General features: G+C 37.8%; 1 protein-coding gene across 1 annotated transcript; it reads left to right on the top strand.

Annotated features, from left to right (window-relative positions):
* Positions 1 to 217: 217 nt before the first annotated feature.
* On the top strand, positions 218 to 24,236 carry hhipl2 (HHIP-like 2). The gene is made up of 9 exons (XM_087291039.1): positions 218 to 599; positions 5,549 to 6,201; positions 7,650 to 7,793; positions 10,466 to 10,797; positions 13,529 to 13,655; positions 13,866 to 14,011; positions 16,283 to 16,364; positions 20,198 to 20,280; positions 23,074 to 24,236. The coding sequence occupies exons 1-9, from the start codon at positions 267 to 269 to the stop codon at positions 23,616 to 23,618; spliced, it is 2,445 nt and encodes an 814-aa protein (XP_087147165.1). The 5' UTR covers positions 218 to 266; the 3' UTR covers positions 23,619 to 24,236.
* Positions 24,237 to 25,055: the final 819 nt, after the last annotated feature.

Raw genomic sequence — 25,055 nt, 5'->3', positions numbered from 1 at the left:
GCCTAACTTATCTAATTGTTACTAATATAATTTTATTGGTTTTTCTTTATTTATTGTTTACGTTGATTTGCGTGAAAATGTGCATCCGAAAATCCAGCAATTATATTGCACACGCGCTCCAAAGCGTTGGACAAGCTCGCGCACGCACACACACACATACACACACACACGCGCGCACGCTGAAGCAGTCATACTGTACACATAGACCCACACACACATACGCTGAAGAGCAAACACACTCCTTTACTCCAGAGCACACGTCAAAAATGCCGAGAGAGCCGGACTCACTAAATCATCTCCGTTCAAACTGGCCTGAGGGAAGTTTCCTGACCAAAAAGACCAAATGGCTCCAAGGACTCATTATAACCATTTACTTTTCTTATTTGAGACGTGTTTTAGCGCATCCCCAATGTCTGGACTTCCAGCCACCTTTCAAACCAACTTCACACCTCGAGTTTTGCAGGCACTATGAGAAATTTGGTTGTTGCGACCAGAAAACGGACAGCAATATTGCGATGAGATACTGGGATATAATGGACCTGATTGGTGAAGAAGCTTATGCAAAGTGCGGTGATTTGGTAAAGGACATTATGTGTCAGGTACAGTATGCAATCATACTTTTCGGAAAAATGTAGGCTAATGATTAAACTGCTGTACATACACAGCTACAGGACAAAAACAGCTTGAAAAACGTAGAATATGTTTTTATAGAAAGCGTTTAATTAAAGCACAGTCTATATTTTTGTTTTACTTTGTACACAACTGATGACATTAATTCTACATTTTAAACAAAAACAGATGGTCATATAACGCATTTGTGCATTAAATAACTCGTTTTAAAGATGGCAAATCAATATTTGTGGAAATAATCCTTTAAACATTTGTAGACAATATTATTTTTCAGTTGTCATTTTCTGAAAAACAGAACAACTCTAAATGACAACATTATAAATTCAACAGCAAAGAAATGTCCAAACCTTAATATAATGACACAATTGACATTTAATATCTGAAATAAAGGGTGTGTAATAATAACTTATCATTTTTAAATCAGTCGGGATGCAATTGCTGATCTATATCTTATCATGATGAGTTTGCTGATCAATACAAACTCTTATCAGAAAACAACAACAAAAACACCTAATCATAATGTTTTGTATTTAAAAATGTATTTTATGGTAATTCTATTAATTATAATGAGCTGTTTTGTTGTTGTAGCCTATTAATGGATTGCAATTATTTTTAAAGCACGCTCATGCTGTTTATCTCTGTAGCTGTGTCTGCATATACTATTATCAAAACTGATTTTATTACTGCTCATCATACATTTGATTTGATATCAGCCTTTTTTTCTTCTTCTTAAGGGAGGGGAAAGGACGTGAGATGTGGAAGTGGAATATTATATAATGTGACAGATAAAATGGCTCAATGAGAAGCTGATGTTAAACGTTTTATATCCTTATTTCTCACCAGTAAATAAGACAAAATGCATAATAATAATAATAATATTAATAATAGTAATTACCTTATCAAGAGCAAGGCATGTTAAAGCTAAAAATTAGTCCTGCCTGCAAAGTTCAGCCCCAAACATAAAAAAATTCACCTGAACCAGCTAATTAAAGAGTTGTTGATAACAAAGGTTAGACTCGGTAGTTGTCTCATTTTAAGTGTGGTATCCTTTAGAAACCTTTCATTCTTATTCTACCGTGTAACAATTTATTTGCTTAAAAGTGACAGGCTTGATTAATAGAGTCCAGACTAAGACCTGAAAAGGTTGAAGCAGAAACAATCTCAATTGGCACCCTGCACTGGGCATGTTTGGTCCTGGTAAGCAACAGTTCGGCAAAGATTCCCTCCAACCCTAAACAAACACACCTGAACAAGCCGATCAAGGTCTAAGGGTTATTGTAAAGCTACAGGCAGGTGGGTTTTTATAAAAGTTGGAGTGCACACTTTCATTATGTAATGTTGCATTGACTGCCTAAGTTTGTGAATCATATGCAAGAGGTGGCATCAAAATCTATTCCAAGTCTTGTAGCACTCAATTGTTTTCATGCTCTCAAAATCTTGAATATATGAACTTGGCCTGACCCAAGATGAGCTGTCTTGAATGTCAAAATTGAGGTCTTCAGGAAGCAACACTATAGAAACAGGGAAAACCGCTACTAAATAATATTAAAGACTTACAGGTGACCTCTTGTGACTGGGGCTATTAAAGGGTAAGTTCACCCAAAAAAGGGTGACTCACCCTATGATTGCAAATTAAGATATTTTAGATGTAATCAGAGAGCTCCCTCGTCCTCCATAGACAGCAACCATACTGAGATATTGCAAAGTCAAGAAAAGGAACACGTTGGAGGAAAGTCCTTACACCAGGTGGAGGAGTTCAAGTATCTTGAGGTTTTGTTCACTAGTGAGGGAAGGATGAAACTCAAGATTGACAGGCAGATTGGTGCGGCATCAGCAGCAATGCGGTCGATGTACTGGTTTGTTGTGGTAAAGAAAAAGCAGAGCCAAAAGGCGAAGCTCTCGGTTTACCAGTCAATCTACATTCCTACTCTCACATATGGTCTTGACTGAAAGATCTCGGATACAAGTGGCCTCTGTGTACTCTTCCATATCAAGAGAAGTCAGCTGAGGTGGCTCGGGCATCTGTATCGGATGCCTTCTGGATGCCTACCTAGGGAGGTGTTCCAGGTATGCCCCACCGGTAAGAGGCCTCGGGGAAGAGACTAAGGGCCTACTCACACTATGCCATCCGTACCGTGCCCAGGCCCATTTCCCGGATCGTTTGAGAAGTGTGAGTGCGCTGAATCGGGCTCAAGCACGGTTTCACTTGGCAGGCCCTGGCCCGTTTGGAAGAGGTGGGCCTGAGCACGGTTCACTTGGGCTTTGGCGCGGTATGCTTGTGTGTGAGTGCAAAACGCGCCAAAGCCCGAAACTGAAAGCGAGACGTGACTGTTTCATATGGATTTATTAATCATTCTTACTGTTCAGTGAACGCAAACTGCCGTAGTTTATTAAAGACGCAAACCTCTCACTGCACGACAGCTGCGCGCCTTCAGCAGACCTCCTCATTACTGCAGCACGAGGGCTTTATGATTATGAGCGCCAAAAGTGTTGTTTGGCGAAATATCTGACTGCGTGTCCCCACATCCCTAACCGTACGTTCACACCGAAAGCGGCGAGAGCGTCCAAGGTCGCTCTGGCCGCCCTACCGACAACGCTCTCTGCCTTCAGCTCCTGCGGCGAGAGCGTCAAAACTCGCTACATTGATCTCATATTTAAAGGAGCCGTTGCAGCATATCAGTTACATTCCTGCATAAAACATGTTTCTAGCGTGAAAATGTGCACTTCTTATCAATTTCATACAACAATGGAAGATCAAGTTGCGTGTGGTGTGGCTTTGCTCTATTTATCCAATATGTGTCCATATGTCTGAAATATCCTGAAGCAGCAGTACTGTTTTGTACTGTCACATCGCGTGAGATTCCCGCTTTTTTAAGATAAATTTATATATCACTAATGAACATCAGTAACTCGCCAGTAACTTATTTAATGTATGTTCCTGTAGGAAAAATTTTGAAATAATTGGAAATCCGGCGACCGCAATAATCAAATCCTTGGGAACAACTGTGGTCGGAACCAAAGTTCACTGGTCTGTGTTCTCTGAACTGCTATCAAGCGATGGACGTCTTCATTCTGATTGCTTGCCGCCAAACCGCGTTATAGCTCATTACCATAAAGTTGACTTCATTTCAACTCTCCTCGACGCTCACGCCGGCGAAGACGCGCCGCGCTGCTCCTCGCCGCTTATCGCCGCCTATCGTCGCCGGCTCTCATTGAAAATGAATGACTTCCGGCTACTTTGACGCTCTTGCCGCTTTCGGTGTGAACGTACGGTAAGGACTGTTTGGCGAAATATCTGACTGCGTGTCCCCACATCCCTAAGGACTGTTGGCGAAATATTTGACGGCATATCAAACGACTGAAACGATATAACTAGAGAAATCTCCACTGTGCTGCTGAGTGAGAGAGCGCTTCTCACTGAACAGCGCAGCAGCGATGACGTAAGCGTGCCGAAGCCCGTTTGTGGTGTGAGCGCGGGCCGTCAGGGTAGACGGGAGGGGGGACAAGCGTGCTTTGGCCCGGTTCGAGGCAACTGCACCTAGTGTGAGTACAGCCTATGTCTCTCGGCTGGCCTGGAAACGCCTTGGGATTCCCCCGGAGGAGCTGGAGGAAGTGTCTGGGGAGACGGAAGTCAACATGTCATGCCGCCTGCCTCCTTATCCTGGTATACTCTTCAGTCTGAACTAAAAATGTGTGAGCTTATCCCAAATAAATATTTTTGCTTTGAACTTTATAACATTCCACTTCACAATGTCTGTGTTTTTAACATATTGTAATTAGCTAAAGCTGAATAACTCAACTGTATTTTTATATCATCTTTACTTTTTATTTATTATTATCATTATTTTTCATAAGTCGTGTGTTGCGGACCTCTTGGCCAGGTCACCCTTGTAAATGAGATCTCAATCTAAACAAGTTTTCTATCTGGTTAAATAAAGAAACATACATTTTACTGGAAACATCTCAGGATCATTGCTGTTTATGGAGGATGAGGGAGCTCTCAAATTTATTGTAAAATATCTTGATTTGTCTTCTGAGGGTCGCAGGGGATCAAAAAGACATGAGGGTGAGTGATTAGTTACAGAATTTTCATTTTAAATTAACTATTGGCAAGTTCAGACTGTACAATTTTAGCCCCGATTTTAACTTGCTGACAGGTTTAAAAAATAAAAATAAAATAAAGCGCCAACAAATGCGCGGAATTAGTGCTCGTTCATGTGAACTAAAAAGACGCAATCTTGGAGAATCGCAAATGAGTCGCCAAGACCCGTGAGATATTTGGCATGATAAATATCTGGAGCTGATGGCAACTCAAAATCTTGTCGTGTAAAATGTGTTCTGATTGAAAATAACATCAGTGATTACCTACAGCTAATGAGAGAGCAGCCTTCAGACCCGCAGGAAGTTGAGGGAGGTGTTACGAAGGTATAGACCACAACATCACAAGCATGGTTTAGGTTGAGAAAAGGCTTTTTTTTTTTGTCTACTTGGACACAAGAAAAATAGGGAAAAACTAGTGGAAATTTGTCAGAAGCATCCATGTCTGTTCGATCATTTGAGCACTACCACAACCAGTTCGAAAAAGTTGGAGAAATTTCTAATTCCCCTCAAAAGGCAGTTGAGCAAACTATGAACATTTTCTACCACATTAAAGGCTTCTTTCTCATTATGTAGTTAACAACAAAAGATATAATACATGACCTCACGTTATTTCCATGTCACTTCTTGCATGTTTTTGGTTGTGAGACGTAGTTTGTGGACCGAGACAAAGTTGCAGTGTGAACACAGCAGCGACAGAATGCTACCCCAGATATGAAAACATCTGTGACATGACTACTTTAAAAATCGTGCAGACTGGTCTCGGTTTGACACTTTAAGCTACTGAAAATGTATTTTTCTCACTTGTACAATTTTGCAGGAGTGTTCTCCTTATGCTGCGCACCTATTTGATGCTGAAGACCCATACACTCCAGTGCGCCACCTGCCAGGACTGTGTTCCTCCTACTGCGCAGACTTCCACAGCAAGTGCCATTCTGTGGTCAAGTATCTAACCAACAGCCGGACCCTGCAGGAGACATGCGAGAGAGACCCCTTGCATTTCTGTAACCTCATTAATCTCCCTGACCAAGACTATTGCTATCCTAATGTTGTGAGTAACAATAATCTGTACAGCAATCTGGGCAAGGTGGTGGAAGACACCAGAGGCTGCTTTCAGCTGTGCTTGACGGAAGTAGCCAATGGCCTGAGGAACCCCGTGCTGATGATTCACAGTGGAGATGACACACACCGCATGTTTGTGGCAGAGCAGATAGGATTTGTATGGGTCTACCTGAGAGACGGCAGCCGCCTGGAGCAGCCTTTCCTGGACATCAGCGGGGAGGTGTTGACCACGCCATGGCTAGGAGATGAACGAGGTTTCCTAGGTCTTGCCTTTCATCCAAATTACAGAAAAAACGGGCGCTTCTACATCTACTACTCCATTCTGACTAACGGAAAACTGGAGAAAGTTCGCATCAGTGAGATGAAAGTTTCAGCTCATGACATGAACATCGCAGACCCCTATTCTGAGAGGTGAGTTGTTTTGATTCATGCTGTTATACACATTTAAATCAACAGTTCACTCAAAAATAATGCCATTCAATCACCTTAAGGACTGGGCACATGACAAATCAACATAAATGAAGTATCTCAGTGAAAACTGACTTTGTTGTCAACTTGCACGAGCAGCATCCAAGTAGGTATTGCTATAGCCCAGAGAGGTCAAAGTGGGAGTGACCACAAGTAGGTTTGGTTTAGGGTTGTGGTAGATGTAGACGTTAACAAAACAAAACAGGTTACTGTGAGGTCAGACTGCTCACTTTCAATCATAATTAAACCTACCTGTATTAACCTAGAAACATTCAGAGAAGAGTGTTAGAGTGGGTTGAAGCTATATTTTGCAGAACACTGGCCCCCCAGAATGGGCATTGGACACCCCTGCGTTATAAAACTTTGGTGCTTCTTGAGTCGTACATGACTACACATATAACTGACTATGACTATATATCTGTAAGTCAAAACTGAAGTGAGGTTAAAGAAATTTGTCACACAAAGCTATCACATTACTCCAAAAGATTCACAAAGATTACTCACAAAGACATTCAGACACAAGGCGGAAGATCTGGAGTCATCTGCAGGTTCAAAATATCTTCTTTAGTGGTTAACAGAATAAAGTGAGGTTGTGAACCCAGCAGGGGCGCTTAACCTGTGGACTGTGTTAGTGATAATGCCCCAGTAAAAGTAAAGAGGACACCAAACTGCCAGTGAGTACCATCTTTCAAATGAGATGTTAAACCAAGGTCCTGACTCTCTGTGGTCACTAAAAATCACATGGCACTTCTCTTAAAGAATATGGCTGTAACCCCGGTGTCCTGGCCAAATTCCCTCCATTAGCCCTTACCCATCATGGCTTCCTAATCATCCCCATCCACCGAATTTGCTCAACCACCGTCTCTCCACTTTACCTATAGCTAGTGTGTGGTAAGCGCACTGGCGTTATTGTCCTGTGGCTCATCCAAGTGGATACTGCACACTGTTGGTGGTGTGGAGAGACTTCCCTTATGATAGTGAAGCACATTGGGTGTATGGCGATACATGATAAATTCGCTACATAAATACACACATTACACATTACAATAAAGAAACTCATAAATCATGTTTACAAATTTTATTACCTATGTATATTTTTAGACCACATTTTATGTATATATTGTAAATTTTCTTTTTCTTAAAACTCTACTTTGTTATATTAATGTTAGGCACCTTGGGTCTGAGAGTAACGCAATTTTGATTCTCTATATGTCTTGTACATATGGCTGAATTGACAATAAATCTGACTATGACTTTGGTAAATGTTTGAAAACATTCTATGATGAGTAAATAGTGGGTAAATTTTAGTTTTTGGATGAACCATCCTTAATTAACAATAATTTCGGAATAGCAGTCAATTTTAATCATTACCTTCCCTAATTCTTTCTTAGAGTTCTTCTTGAGATTGAGGAGCCTGCAGCAAACCATAATGGCGGGCAGATTCTGTTTGGTCTAGACGGATATTTGTACATATTTACTGGAGATGGCGGGAAAGCAGGAGACCCCTTTGGCAGGTTTGGAAATGCCCAAAACAGGTAAGAACAGTTTTGAAACTTTTGTAGTAAATTAGTTCACTCTCAGAATAAAGGTACAAAGCTGTCACTGGGGTGGGCTTTTTGTTTTCCTAACTACTCCGATCATGCAAAACAACACGACAACACGATGCTGAGCCGACATCGCCGATCCTCTCACGAAAAATACATACTTAGGCCCTGCTTACACTAATATGACTTAGTGTTAAACTGGCATTTCAGAACGAAAATGATCAACACTGTGTTTCACCTAGCATTTCTGAACAGCCCTCCGTCCGCTGAAAATGCACATCACGTGACCCTACACACACACACAGCCACACACACTGACATGCCTCCGTCTAAGCTCCAGAGAGCAGTGCACATAGAACAGTTTATCATGAATGTACAGCTGGATCACATCTCACTATAGTTGTTAAACATGATATTCAGACATCCCAAGTCTCCCGGAAGTTCTGGGAGTCTCCCACAAATGCATAGAGACTCCCAGATGCCCGCAAATGAGTGATAATCTCCCGGAAATTGCGCGTCTCCCTCCTGGTCCTCAAATAAGTTGTGCACCCTTCTCACCCCTCACCACCGGATCCCTCCTCGCTCTTTAGGCACGTTGTGCGCACTCTGTTAAACACCCACTGCCCCCTCTCCCCACTTTTTTACATGACGACGATGCCATCGTCCATCGAGATGTTTCACGTTAGATATCGTATGATGCCAAATTGATCGACTTCGCCCAACCGTAGTTCACGGTCATATTGGTTCACAGTCACACAATTAATCTCTTTTTAAATATTTCCTGACGTTAAAATAGGATCTGAATCCCTGCAAATTTGAGGCTGACCGCAAAAGCACATAGCAGTGCAGTTTTCCCAGGCCACCAAATTGATTGACAGGCACGTATTAACAGGTCTCAATTGTAAAGTTTATAATCATGTCCACAATACAAGATTTGCAAAGAAACTGTGATTAAAAAATCTGTTTACAGACACATTCTGACACCAAAGACTTGTCTAATATCTAGTAAAGAAGTAAAAAAGGAGCCCTTTAAGTCGCATTTACTCTGAATGGTATGGTGTCCTTCGGTTCAGTATAGTTTGTGTTTAGAGGCTTTTTCAATGCGTTCTGTACCTAATCTTGTGGGGTGAAGTCTGTGTGAGGTTTCCAGAGAGCTGCACCACAACCAAAACAGATACACACTACTGATCACTGATAGGTTCAAGATATTTATCACTTCCAGCATCATTGGATTTGGAACACGAGACACCAAACTCTCTATATTTGAAAAGTCATCAGCAGCCACTGCTGTACTGTTGGTTCACACGACTAAACTATTTCTATACCACAGCAAGTAAAAGACATCTGAAATGCGAGCATCGTGGTCAGTAAAAGAGGTCCAGATGTTACTCATTGATAGCAGAGAAACAGTTCCAGCAAGTGATGGGTGGGATGACCTGTAAAGAAAATGATGATGTCAATGCAGTAGAGGTAGCTCAACCTTAGTGATAATCCAATATAAAATGTAAACCAAGCCAGCAAAAGTCGGACCAAAGTGGGCTGAGACATGACAAATTATACAGTGCCACGCAATGGAAAAGCATCTTTATGTACTATATGTACATTAATACACACACTTTATTAGGTACACCTGTCCAACTGCACGTCAACACAAATTTCCAATCAGCCAATCACATGGCAGCAACAATGCATTTAGGAATGTAGACATGGTCAAGACGATCTGCTGCAGTCAAACCAAGCATCAGAATGGGGAAGAAAGGTGATTTAAGTGACTTTGAATGTGGCATGGTTGTTAGTGCCAGACGGGCTGGTCTGAGTATTACAGAAACTGCTGATCTACTAGGATTTTCATGCACAACCATCCCTAAGGCTTACAGAGAATAGTCTGAAAAAGAAAAATTATCCAGTAAGCAGTAGTTCTGTGGGTGCAAATGCCTTGTTGCTTTCAAAGGTTGAGTTGATAGAAAGACAACAGTAACTCAAATAAACACTTGTTACAACAGAGGTATGCAGAAAGGCATCTCAGAATGCACCACACATCGAAACTTGAGGCAGATGGGCTACAGCAGCAGAAGACCACACCGATTGCCACTCAGGCAGGGAACTGAGGCTACAATTTGCACAGAATCACCAAAATTGCACAATAGAAGATTTTAAAAAACGCTGCCTGGTCTGATGAGTCTTGATTTCTGCTGGGACATTCGGATGGTGGAGTCAGAAATTGGTACCAACAACATGAAAGCATGGATCCATTCTACCTTGTATCAACGTTTCAGGCTGGTGGTGGTGGTGGTGTAATGGTGTGGGGGATATTTTCTTGGCACACTTTTGGACCCGTTAGTACTGATTGAGCATCGTGTCAACACCACAGCCTACCCGAGTATTGTTGCTGACCATCTTTATCCCTTTATGACCACAGTGTACCAGTGTGCAAGAGGTACTATTAAGGTGTTCCTAATAAAGCGTATGTACACTAAAATACCAAAATGGACACTTTAGGTGCAAACGTGTACCTTTTGAAAAGGTACTGCCCCAGTGACAGCTTTCATACCTTTATTTATGAGAGTGTATGAGCATCGCAAAGCTTAGATAAACTCTTTCCATTTCCTCCCTTTTAGACACTTTATCATAAAAGCTTTAGCTGCTATGCAAATATGTTTCAGATCAGCACTGCTGGGAAAAGCCCTTCGGATTGATGTGGATGGCAGAAGTATAGATGGGAAGCCCTATAGAATTCCTCTAGACAATCCCTTTCGGAAAGATCCTGATGCAAAGCCAGAGGTCTACGCGTATGGTGTGAGGAATATGTGGCGCTGCTCGGTGGATCGGGGGGATCCGCTTACCCGTTACGGCAGAGGGAGAATCTTCTGTGGAGATGTGGGTCAGAATCGGTATGAGGAGGTTGACATCATTGTCAAGGGAGGAAATTATGGATGGAGGGCCAAAGAAGGCTTTGAATGCTTTGATATGAAATTATGCCAGAACTCTTCTCTAGGTGAGCTGAATCACAGAATAAACACACACTCACACACACATCTGAGTCAGAGAAAGTGACAGACCAAATGGAGCGTTTAAAATTTTTTTTACTGCTCAATGAAACTGGTCACTGGAGAACTTCATACCACTGGTCAGTCCATAAATGTGTGCTCCTGATTTCTGGGAATTGAGGAGTTTGAGGTTTTCAAATCATTTTAAAGGGATAGTTCACAGAACAATCAACCTTTGATTTTGAGTCTTAATTTGGCCAATTTTCTCTGTGTTTCAGCAAATGGAATGATTTTTAGTGACAAATCTTATTCAATTCAATGTATCTTTATTTCTATTGCGCTTTTATAATGTAAATTGTGTCAAAGCAGCTTAACATAGAAGTTCTTGTAAACTGAAGCTGTCTCAGACCAGTTTTGTACAGTTGAAGTTCAGTTCAGTGTGGTTTAATTTTCACTGCTAAAAGTCCTAACACTGAAGAGCAAATCCATCCCAAACCAAGCAAGCAGACAGTGGCGAGGAACAAAACTTCATCAATTGACGAAAGTGAAAAAAAAAGAAACACTGAGAGAAACCAGGCTGTTGGGCACAACCATTTCCCCTTTAGCCAGTTTTCTTGTGCAGAGCTGAAGAAGCAGAATCATGAAGAAGTTGCTGGTGTGTAGTTCACCAACAGGTGTTCAGGCTGGCCAACAGGATTAATGTGAAGACTCGTCTGTCAATGTATTCTTCCAGGAATCAGTCTCATTTTATTTTAAGTGTTCATTTTGACACATATTTTTAGGAAAATGCTTTAAAAAAATCAACAATAAACTCTGGGCAAATTTACTACCCTTTTGTTATGTTCATGACTGTTTTTGCCCCATTGGCTTCTATTAAAATGACATTATTTTATTGCATTTACATGTACTTAATTGTTGGTGGTTTTCCCTGTTGAGAAGAGCTAAATTAGCCATTTTTTACTGTCATGACTTTGCAATGAAAAAAGTCATTATAATGGAAGTCAATAAGGCATAAACAGCCACAAACATAACAAAAGGGTAGTCATTTTAAACAGTACACAAGGGTTACAATTCTGCTCATTTACTTATCCTTTACTTGTACTAAAAACTGCCTGAGTTTTTTTTTTTTCCTGTTGATCACAAAGGAAAATACATACAGTTGAAGTCAGGATTATTAGCCCCCCTTTTATTTTTATTTCTCTTTTAAATATTTCCCAGATTATGTTTAAAAGAGCAAGGAAATGTTCACAGTATGTCTGATATTTTTCCTCTGGAGAAAGTCTTATTTGTTTTATTTCATCTAGAATAAAAGCAGTTTTAAACTTTTTTAAAACCCATTTTAGGGTAAAAATTATTAGCCCCTTTAAGCTATATATTTTTTCAATAGTCTACAGAACAAACCATAGTTATACAATAACTTGCCTAATTACCCTAACCTGCCAAGTTAGCCTAATTAACCTAGTTAAGCCTTTAAATGTCACTTTAAGCTGTATAGAAGTGTCCTGAAAAATATCTAGTCAAATATTATGTGCTGTCATCATGGCAAAGATAAAACAATTCAGTTATTAGAGATGAGTTATTAAAATTATTCTGTTTAGAAATGTGTTGAAAACATTTTACTATTAAACAAAATTTGGGGGAAAAAACAGGGGGGGGCTAATAATTTTGACTTCAACTGTACATAAATGTATACTGAAGAATATTCTTTAAAAAAGACATTGACCTTAATGGTTTGTTTTGTTCCTACTTTATATATCAATGGTTGTTTTCTCCCCCAATGCCTTCAAAATATCTTGTTGTGTTTTTGTTAAAATTAGACATTTATTAAAATGTAGTTGATTAAACTACTTAACTCTAGGTAAATGGAAACGAATGTGGTTGTTTTTTGGATGAACTACTCCTTTAAATGAATAGTGAAAAATCACTTTGACTTATTCAAATCAAATTGACTTATTCATTACTTATTAAATCAATTGACTTATTCATTACTCATTCAGATCTATTTTTCTTTCATTCAATAAAAGAAGACAGTACTGATGGTAATGTTTAAGCTCCCAAAGAGATAAAAAGACATCAATGTTTATAATTGGCTTCAGTTGTTTTACAACAACAGATTCTCCCCAAACTGGAAATGTATTACATCCATGCAAAAACTCATGTTGTACACGTTAATTCTTCTCTTTTGAATAGTTCTCAAATCTCATTTAAAGGTCTGATGAAATTATTACCAGTATTATTTGTTTTTAGGATTTCTATAAGCTAGTGTGCCTCAAGTGACAAAATTCACATTTAAAATATATAAAACTGATATAAACATGTAAAGCTTGTAGTTTTTCCGCCCAAATAGACCAACAATTTTTTTACATCAACTCCATCACATCATAACCAGTCAAATGCTTTCTAGTATCTGGCATGCCCCGCCCTTTTCAAGACGCTTCACATTTGCTTTTCATTTGATCCATTTTTTTTAGATCAACCACTCTCACTGACACGGCTGTGATCAAACAAAACACTATTGGCTCTTTTTTTAAAAAGGGGAGGAGCTACTCTATATCACACTCTCTCTTTGTGTTTAAAGCACTTCACGGGACTTTTAAAGAAGCCTTTTATGAACTACCCAAATTGCTTTAGATCACATGACACACAAAACTTGGTGACAATAGCATGAAAGACTGAAAAAAAATAATGTTCTTTTTGTTAACACAACACAAAACCCACAACAGTATTTTGTCTTAACAGACGATATCCTTCCGATACATGCCTATGGACACCATGTTGGGAAATCCGTAACTGGAGGTTATGTGTACAGAGGATGCGAATCACCAAATCTCAATGGACTCTACATATTTGGAGACTTTATGAGCGGGTGAGCAGCACCAACTCATATATCAAACAATGAAGCAGATGTTCTATTGAACAGCTAAAGTAAATCATGCGTCTGTCGTGCATAATCAACTCTCGGTGCTTGGAAAATCTATAACTATAAACTTAAAGCACACGAGAGTCATTTTAGGTCATTTTGTCACTATTGTTTTCTCTGGACGCAATGACAATTGAAGTCTTTGTTCTCACTCAGACGATTAATGGCTCTGGAGGAGGATAAGAAAACTGGGAGCTGGAAGGAAAAGAATGTGTGTATGGGCGACACCAAAACCTGCTCTTTTCCTGGCCTTATAAATCATCACCACAAGTTTATCATCTCATTCGCTGAGGATGAAGCAGGTGTGTTTGTGCACAAGGCTTGATAATAAAGGAACACTATAGGCTACTCCTGCAAAGGCTCATCTGACAACATTGGAGTTTTACCATTTTAATTCAGCCACTTTAATTCAGCCAATCCATTCACCCGATCACAAGGTCTAGCGGAAAAACTTTTAGCTTAGCTTAGCATAAATCGCTAGCTATTATTCCATCCAAAGATGATGGAAACTCTCCAAAGAGAGTTAAATTTATGTGCAAAAGTGGAATATCACATAAAGACGTGCGAATAAAGTGCCGTTTCCATCCAATGAGTCAAAGGTCAGTTTATACTGCCAGGTCTTAATGCCCAATTCCAATTTGTAGCCTATATCTGATTTTTTTGCCTGTCTGTTTACATGTGACCCATATCCAATTCATACGTTTACACTTGCTGTACAATTTACGATGTCTTGCATGCATAAAGACATCTGGGTCACACTAGCCACGAAGGAAGAAAAGTGTCTTACTTTTTGCTAAAAATATGCAAAGTTTGCCCAATTTTAAAATGATTTTGAGGCAGATTAGGAGAAAAAGGGCCGTCATCGCAGCTTGCGTCTATGATTTATATATGGTGTCCCCCACCATTCAGTATGGTCGAGTAATGTTTTAGGTTATTTTGGATACTGGTGCTAAATTGATGCTTTAAAAACAGTGCCAAAACAGTACCTGTACTTTTTAGCGAAAAAATTATTTGACAAAATATTTATTTATATATATATATATATATATATATATATATATATATATATATATATATATATATATATATATATATATATAAAATAGATGTTAACTTTAAACTTATTATTAAGATATATTTATGTTATTCAATGATTAAATAATAATTTATATATATATATATATATATATATATATATATATATATATATATATATATATATATATATATATACATATATATATATATAATATCTCGATTAACTGAACGTTTTAACTCGATTACGATTAATGAACGATTATAACCTGCAGTCACTACTTTATTTTTATTTATTTATTTATTTATTTTTTTTTTGTTTATATGGCTTGGAAAATTCAGTCCAGCGATTCCTGTGCAATCAAATTGAACATAGAAGGTAATTCACTATAATGAACTACTTCAAGACATGGGCAATTTATAATGACAGCAAACTATTTGGAAGCATTAAAAGTTTTCAAAAAGATGTCCAAAATCTTAACACACAATGAACCAGAAACTGTTTAGATGCATGTCACTACTGATAAGATGAAGGATGTTTACTGTATGATGACCGAAATGGCCTTAAACACCCAGCAGGCACAAGATGTCAATATGACATCAGATTGACGTTGTGTCCCAGCATCGTGGGGACGTTGCATTTTGTTTGGAAATGAAAATAGGGTTGACGTTAGAACTCAACGTCAGGCTAATGTCAATGTCCACCGGTCAACCTAAACCCAACCAAATATCAACATCTAATGATGTCACAGTTTGACGTTGTGTGGATGTTACCACTATGATGTCTATCAGACGTTGGATTTTAGTTGCCATACCTGACGAATAAATGTCAGTATTTGACGTCAATATGGCGTTGCTTAAGATGTTGGCTCGACGTTGGATTTTGGTCACTTTCTAACACAATCTAAAATCAAATAAATATCAACGTCATTTGATGTCTTTATTGGACATTAAACCCTTTTATTAAACACTTTATTGGACACCACCCACCTCGTCACCGCTACCAAATCGGCCAATCACAAAGCTTGTGCTGTGTGTCGTTGTGACGTGTAGTTACATTTTTTTTTAAGGTGTGAGGGTACTGACCGTGCATGTGCGCTTGGCAGAAGTATAATGTCAGAATAATGTAATCAGTATAAATTAGTCTTGACAAAGCAGGGTCACGTGACTCCACACAGGATAGGGAAAGTAATTGAAAAATTTGACCTGGAAAAATTAAACCAATCATATGTTCTGAATGTCGATTTACTTTTTTAATTAATGCGACTAAGTGTCAAGCTTGAAATAGGTAATTAATCGAAGCTCTTTGATCAAGATGCTAATGGTCTAATCTGATTCAGTGATTTATGCTAAGCTAAGCTACAGTAAAAGTGTTCCTGCCAGACCTGGAGATTGGCTAAATGGAATCAATAATGGTAAAACTCAACTATTTAAATCTCTGCTAGCTGTAATTATATTTTATTTCTTAATGGAGTGTTTCTTTAAGACCATTTTAGTGGCTTTAAAAGCATTCCTATGTTTTATTTTTCATCCTGAAGGAGAGCTTTATTTTCTGGCGACCTCCTACCCCAGTGCAATGTCTCCATTTGGCACCCTTTACAAATTCGTGGATCCGTCCAGGTATGTATATTTCATTAACTTTGGATTTATTCCCAAGCAAATATAAAGTTGGCCCAATTTGGTCAAAACGATCTCATAATTCCAAATTAAAAGCGTTCCTAATATATAAGATAACTCCCAGTTAAGACATCATGCTGGGAGACAGACGGACCACAGGACGTGTCGGCTGAAGCATCATGTGCTCTTATATCCCTTTGGAATCTTGGAATCTGTGGTGCATGCTTTCACCAAATGTTTTCCATCCAGACCTCTGGAAATCTACTATTGTCTCTCTATCTCGGATCATAAACAGTGATAGCTCCAGAATATGGTGACATCCTATACTATGCATGGAAGTGTCTCTTTTATTTTATCTTCGTACACTGCCTTTAAAACAGCCTGAATCTAGTAAAAGACGAATGACAAAAATGAAATTTAAAGACTATACTATATAAACAACCAAGCATGAGCTGTTTTAAATAATCAACTGATGGATAAATCAAGAGTGACTTTCTGCTGGCGCAATTGCGACTGCAGAGATTATAGGCACATCTGAATTCAATCCTACCAGCATCAATCCCAGCTGTTTCATATTCTCTATAGCCAAGTGGAAGCAAAACAGAGATTCATTTGTAATAGGAGCAGTAGGAGGTCACTGTCTTCTCATGCGCACAGACTTGTGTTTACAGTACATTTTGGGGTTGCACGGTTTACTGGCATTATGGTAGTATTGTGATACTATGGCTGCAAAATACAGCCGGTGTCACTGAAACGATAGTATCGTGAATAATGGTCTACAATACATCTACAATAGATAATGTAGCATGTAGAAAAGTCACTAAAATGCTCACACGTTTGTGCAACAATAGACCTTTTATTTGAATAGTCTGTGGAACCCTGTAAGGTTACCCTGTAAGGTTTCTTATCAGAATTCGACAGAATTCGGCCCGAGCCCGACAAGTACATATTGAAATTTTTTTTCTTTTTAAAGCCTGAACTCGTTTACAGCCGAACATTTACATTTACATTTAGTCATTTAGCATACCCTTTATTCCAAGCAATTTACACAACTATAAGAGCAACAATGAATAAGTGCTGTAGGCAAGTTTCAGGTCTGTAAAGTCATAAAAAGGAAAACATTAGTAATTTTTTTTTTTTTTTGAGTACTGTTAGTGGTATATCTAGAGAGGCAATTGCAGATTAGGAAGTGAAGTAGAGACTAAATAGTTTAGTTTTTAGTCGTTTCTTGAAAACAGCGAGTGACTCTGTCGTTTTGATGCAGTTAGGGAGTTCATTCCATCAACATGGCAGATTGAATGTGAGAGTTCGGGAAAGTGATTTCTTCCCTCTTTGGGATGGAACCACGAGGCGATGTTCATTCACAGAACGCAAGTTTCTGGAGGGCACATAAATCTGCAGAAGTGAGAGCAGATAAGAAGGAGCAAAGCCAGAAGTCACTTTGTAGGCAAACATCAGAGCTTTGAATTTGATGCGAGCAGCAACTGGCAGCCAGTGCAAACGGATGAGTAGCGGAGTGACATGTGCTCTTTTAGGTTCATTAAAGACCACTCGTGCTGCTACGCTCTGGAGCAGCTGAAGAGGCTTGATAGAGTTAGCTGGAAGCCCCGCTAGTAGAGAGTTGCAGTAATCCAGTTTGGAGAGAACAAGAGCTTGAACAAGTAGTTGAGCTGCATGTTCAGATACGAAGGGTCGGATCACGATTCAAATGTGCACATGCACACAGCTCTTTTGCCTTTTATCAAGAATGAGTCGTTTATATGTGTTTTAACATCATTTATTCATAACAAACATAGGCTGTAGGCCACTTGGAAGTTGGAACAAAGAAATAAAATAAGTCCTCTGTGACATTTTAACATCTCGGCACTCTGATTAGGCCTAGGTACGTACACTTAACCTTTAAATCGGCCAACACACCAGTAAAAAATAATTCTTTCTTAACAAATTAATTTAAAACAAATTCTTTTTATTTGGCAATAACAAAATTAAGATAAAAGCTCTGCAGGATTTGTTTCGCCACTTCTCTTCACAATCTGACATTAAGGTGATGTTGAAGCTGAATAATAAAGCAATAATGCCAACATTAGCCTGTATAAATATATTATGCATTTTATGGTTTAAATAATATTTAGTCAAATTTATTCATAAACAAATTTCGAGAGGATCACGTGCTTATGATTGTTCACAGCTGTTCCAACTTTAGCTAATGACTAATTATCCTATCAGACGATCCTTAACTCACTATAAATAACCAGACTTTCCTCATCTGAATATCTTCGTCTTGAAGAAACCCCCCACCCAACCCTACTTTCCCTCCTTTCAAACGGGCTTCACGGTGGCCAGCGATTAGCGCTGTTGCCTCACAGCAAGAATGCCCCTGGTTTAATTCCTTTCCAAACCAGACGGCATTTATGTGCGGTGTTTGCTCGTTCTCCCACTGGTCGCGTGGGTTTTCCCGGGGGGCTTCGGTTTCCTCCCACAGTTCAAAAAAAGGCACTCTAAACAATTAATCAAAATACATTAGCTAAACTCTGAGTACACCTTTCAGCATACATATCCGACACTTATCTACAACAAGCAAGAGGGGGAGTCATCGAGATCTACCTGAGCTCAAACTCCCCTCTCGCGTTGCAACGGGAGGGAGCCCAGGGCTCGAGGATCTTATAAGCTCAGGGCTCTCTCCCGGGACAGCACGCCAAACTAGCTTTACTATCAATCATCAGCTAAGTGTGAACTCTTGAATTTGTAGTTTAAAAATCCTTTACTCTCCAAGATTAGATTGTGTGTATATGTGGAGGAACATTATTGAATCCACTGTAGATAGCTTTAGCGCAGTACTGTGCTCACTTAGCAGCACTGAAGACTCTTTCACTGCTGCTGCTACTGGCCAGGATGCATACTGATCTGGCTTATTTAGCAAGTTTCGGGTAGGATTGTTTGTTTATCTTCCACAAGTCAAGAACATTCATATCTTTTTCCATGACAGCGGTTTCAATGTAGCGATTGACCACGTAATCTTCCCTGTCAGTTTGCTGTACATTGCTGTATAGCGCTCTACCATAATACTCAGTGTATGAGCAACCGCCAAAATTCCTCAGTGGCCGTTCTTTTTGAACTGGCGGCTGGCCTGACCGCAGTCAAAATTTGTTATTTTCAAATTCTCCATTTGTTTCACCTTTGCTGGGATGGGTTTTTATGTCGCAACAAACGATTTGATTACATTCTCGAGCTAAGCGAAATGCATCCAATGTTTATTTACCGTGCAAGCCCAAGCCCAGCTTGACCCTGTCTAAAATGATAGAAATTAAGCTTGATTTATATTCAAGCAGACCTACTATCAGGGCGTAATTGGAGACGGAGCACTCCAGATCTGGATCCAGCATTTCATTGGCACCTCATTTTACAGATCCCTCTCCTCAACTGCCCTCCTTCCCTCTCAGCTGTTCACTTTCACTCTCTTCCTCGACTCCCCAACCTTCTTCACTTTTGTCAGTGACACCCCTCTGCCATCCAATGCCCCGTCTACATCCTTGGGTAACATACCTTATCTGTTTCCCAATCTGTTACGGGACTTAGCAATTCAAAATTAAGCACTGCCTATTATAACATGATAAATATAGCATTTCTGACAGTTTTCTTTATAATTTGAATTACAGTATCACATTACCACTTGGTATTGTGATAATTCAGCTGGTATAGTATCGTAAGATGAATTAATGGTATCATGACAAGCCTAGTGCATTCAAGTTGATTAATTTCCCATTTCTACATTTCTTTTCTCCTGGTGATGAAGGAGGCCTGCATTGTTCACATTTAATGGGGTCTTTTATTTACAGGAGGGCTCCTCCAGGTAAATGCAAATACAAGCCACTTCCTGTAAAGGTCCGAGGGAAGAAAGTGCCATTTACGCCTAGAGAACGTAAGGATATTCAACATCTTTAAAGATTTGTGTTGACTAAGCATGTAAAAATGTGTACATTTGTTATACTGTTAAATTTATCAGGACTTCCGTGACCCTGGAACTAGTCATAAATGCTATCACATGAATGCAAAACTTTGTTAGAATAGGACAATATTTGGACTATTTAAAGAAGGTTTTTTATTTCAACAAACTTTAAAGCATAATAGTTTTACTAATGTCTAATAACAAATTTAGTTATTCTTTGCCATAACAACATATTTTACTAGTTTTTTGCAATTTTACTAGTTTTTATATGCTAGTATTTAGCTTAAATTGCTGTAAATTAAATTATTATTATAAAAAAAGTATTATCTAGGTTAATAAGAGTAAATAGGTAAGTTAATTGGGCAAATCATTGGACAACAGTGATTTATTCTGTAGCCAGTTAAAACAACAATTTTAGGGGGGCTAAAAATATTAAACTTTAAATTATTTTTTTATATTTTAATTCCACCCAAACTTAACAAAATAAAAATCTCTCTGTAAGAACAAATATATCGGAAAAATACTATGTAAATATCCTTGCCCTGTTAAATGTCACTTGCACTCAAAAAAATGATGTTTGCTCTTTGCTCAAACTACTTACATAAAATGAGCTAAAGCAACACAATTATAGAGTTTTTTTGGGGGAGACGACTTAATTATTTCATGTTTGATCAACTTAAGTTAATTCCCCAGCATTTATAAGCGTGTGGGAAATGTCTGAAAAATAATAAAAATTTCAGAGAAGAGCTAATAATTTTGCATTTGACTGTATATTGTAAAATTAATGTTAATTTCAATCTGTTTATTGACATTTTGACCATCTCTATTATAATATCTCAGCTTATGGAGCTACTTATGAATAAGCTTTGACTCAAAAAAGGCTGGCTTATCAATTTCTATTTCAAATAGATGCTATATAATAGGGTTTCTGTGTATTTACATCAATTAGTTAGTACCAGAGCCAAAACTTGAACTAGTACATGCAGTGTTGGGGAAAAGTTACTTTAAAAGTTATCCAATTACGATACTGAGTTACTCCCCTAAACAAAGTAACTAGTTGAGTTACTTTTTAAGGAAAGTAATGCTTCATATTTATTTTTAAAATTACTTTTGAGTAAATTTTTCTCACCTGAATGAGGCTTGAACTCTTGTGGAATGTAAAGGTGTTTTTTTCCCCAAATTGAGGAGCTCTGCAATTAAGTGTGCACTGTATAACCTTTATTCACCTTAAGAAAAAAATCAAAAAAATTATAATTTAAGAAAATGTTATCTTTGGACAAGGTCCTGACCCCAGAGTTCCATATATATATATATAGATTAATGAAAGTTAAAGCAATGAAAGTAAAGCAATGTGTTTGCTACTTGTGCACTTTTTGTCTTATTAGTAAAGTGTTTACTTTTCCTTTTTTTTCGAAGCGTATAAATACTTCCATTGCAGAAAGGTTTTGGCCTGCTATCTTGGTTTTTTGTCTGTTACCTCCCTCACATTCTTTCATTAAGTGCATAATTTAACATGACTAAACTAAATGTAATAAATTTTTTAATAAATTTCATTACATTTTTAAAAAGTAACTCAAATATTATTACCTAATTTTGTTAAGTAATGCATTATTTGTATTATTTTAAAACTCTCGTTACTTAAAAAAAAATAAAAATATTGAATTGCGTAACTCGTGTTAATTGAAATATTTTACCACAACACTAAATACATGCCAGTGAATATGTTAGTGAAAAGTGTCTAATAGGTTTAATAAAGAAGGAGAAATGAGAAAACTAAATAAATATCATCTCAACAAACTTGAGTTGAAATCTTGTAGTTTGCAAGACCTTATTTGAATTTAAAACGTTTTTTGTTTTTTTTTGACCAAACTTATTTAATGAAAACGGTTTTGTTTTGCTATATTCACTGAGAAATGGACATACATACATACATACATACATACATACATATATATATATATATATATATATATATATATATATATATATATATATATATATATATATATATATATATATATATATATATATATATATATATATATATATATATATATATATTAGCCCCCCTGAAGGTTTTTTCAACACATTTATAAACATGATAGTTTTAATAACTCATTTATATTAATGGTTTATTTGATCTTTGTCATGATGACAGTAAATAATATTTAACTAGATATTTTTAAGACACTTCTATACAGCTTAAAGTGACATTTAAAGGCTTAACTAGGTTAATTAGGTTAAATAGACAGGTTAGGGTCATTAGGAAAGTTATTGTATAATGATGGTTTGTTCTGTAGACTATCGAGAAAACATAAGCTTAAAGGGGCTAATAATTTTGTCCCTAAAATGGTGTTTAAAAAATTAAAAACTGCTTTTATTCTAGCCTAAGTAAAACAAATAAGACTTTCTTCAAAAGAAAAAATATTATCAGACATACTGTAAAAATTTCCTGAATCTGTTAAACATAATTTGGGAAATATTTTAAAAAGAAGAAAAAAATTAAAATGGGGCTAATAATTCTGACTTCAACTGTATATATATATATATATATATATACAAATATGCATATAGTGTAACAAAATTGATGATTTGGTATTTAATCTATTTATAAAACATATACTACTGTATATCTGTCCGTCTACTATATCTATTCCCATTAATTGTTTGTCATTATTTCATGAAATGAAGATTATCAAACAAACTGATAAACTGATAAACTGACCGATACAGTGACTGATTTAAATATGTTGTCTTTTTTTTAAGTGACTGTGCTTGGCATAAGTGAAACACCTACGAGATCCCCACTGGAAAAGATCATACGGCCCACTAAACCACCGGGCACGCGCCAGCCCACAAGAGCCAAACCCAGCACATCTGCAGCAAAGAAAAAAAAAACAGGCCAAACCACTACAGCAAAAATGAGCCAAGAGAAGTCAGAGAAGGCAACTCAGCAAAACAAGAAGAAAGTGAACGTGAGCATGAAAACACAAAAGAAAGTTCCCGCTCATAAGAAATTAATGCCACAATCCAAGAAGGATAAAAAAGCCCCTGTAAAACCGTCCACTGTAAAACCCAAACAGTCAATTAAAGGAGCTCCGGAGAAGAAGAACATCAAACCACTTAAACCTCAAACGAAACCAAAAGTGGTGACAAAGCCCAATGTTTGGTTACAGAAGACTAAAAAGAATGGACAAGAGGTGAAGAAACCTGCGAAGAGCCAACCTGAGGGGACTGTTACTAAAAAGACCCAAGCAAGCAGCAAAAAGACAAAAAACAGCATTCTCACGAAGAAGAAAAAAGCTGTTTAAATGGGCACGCATGTGGTGTAGTAATTAGACGGTAGTAATGTAGCGCAGTAATGAGAATTCAAAGATAGCCCGTTCAACAATGTATCAATGAAGTTTTTGGCTCTGAGGTCAGTCAGATGTGTGAAGTGAAAGGCCAAAGAGAAAACCGCAACAGTCCTGCTCCAGCGGTTGATTCCCTTTAGCATGCAACACGGGAGCATTCTTCAGATGCTGAGCTTATTTTTGGAATGCGGTCGAGTAATTAGTTCGGATCTCTATTTTAGCTCAAGACTAAAATTATATAGAGAAATTCTAAATACAAAAACGAGAATGCTGTTGAAAGACTTTCTTAAACAGAACTCTTTGAAACTAAAATACGGCGCATTGTAAAATGTGTAATTTTATGGCATACCTAAGGAAGTCTAAAATGCACATTTCTGAAAAGTAAGTGGCATTGCGTTTCCCTTAATAGACACAGACAGAAGGCATATCTCTATATATATACACCGTCCATAGTTTTTTTTTTTTTTTTTTTTCGTGGTGCAAGCAAAAATGGTTCATTCAATAAAGTCTTTTGGCTTGTTTACAGTAAAATCCTGTTTGATGTTGATCCAAACCAAGTTTATATGGGGGTGTAAATTAAGTATTACTTATTGCTAAACCTCAGTCCCTTGGTTCATGTGAAGTGGTAGGGGTATCACGATTCTCTTTTGCTTGGAGGTTTAGGGGTAAGGGCAGACATTTTCTTGACAATTAAAAAGTGAGCTGTGCTTTTTATGTTGCTAGGCAACCTGTTTGAACACTTAGCACTGGAGCGCAAGACATCGGGCACTTTTTCAGCACAGAGTTGATGTTTTTTTTTTTTTTTCTGCAGGCATACAGAGCGATGTGTATAAAAAATGAGAGGTGCAATGTTGTGTTTCTCCTGGCATGTTGAGAGTGTTTTCAGTTCATTCATGCAGAGGATTTGCATTGTGACTCATGCAGAGCATTACGCTCAACTTCTTCCATATAAATGAATTCAAAACACTGAGATATCCTATTTCTTATGGAGATTTTTCCATCCCTACACACTCTTTTTCAAGGGCCAAAAGGAAGGCATAGGGGTATGCATAGGCTTAGGAATAGGGTTCTAAATTATAATTGTGATTGGACCAGGGTCATTTGCAATACTGGGTCAGTTAAAACAAGTAATGTCAGATGAGCCACTACTGTTGCACAGGTGAAAAAAAAAAAAAAACTCTTTTAAATTACCCATTTTAATCTTTTAATATGTTTGACTGAACCAGCCTGATCTCATGAAGAAACATAAGTATTTTACATTTTGCCAGTTTAGTGACTAATTTGTACGAATTCATACGAGTTCACACGATTTTAAAAAGGAGGCGTGGTACCCCTAACCCCAGCCGTCATTGGGTGATGAGCAAATCGTACTAAATTGTACGAATTAGATCATAT

Source organism: Danio rerio, chromosome 17, assembly GCF_052040795.2.
Source record: "Danio rerio strain M-AB ecotype USA chromosome 17, GRCz13ab, whole genome shotgun sequence".
In the NCBI taxonomy this organism is placed as follows: domain Eukaryota; kingdom Metazoa; phylum Chordata; class Actinopteri; order Cypriniformes; family Danionidae; genus Danio; species Danio rerio.
This window is presented reverse-complemented; position numbering and strand designations above follow the sequence as displayed.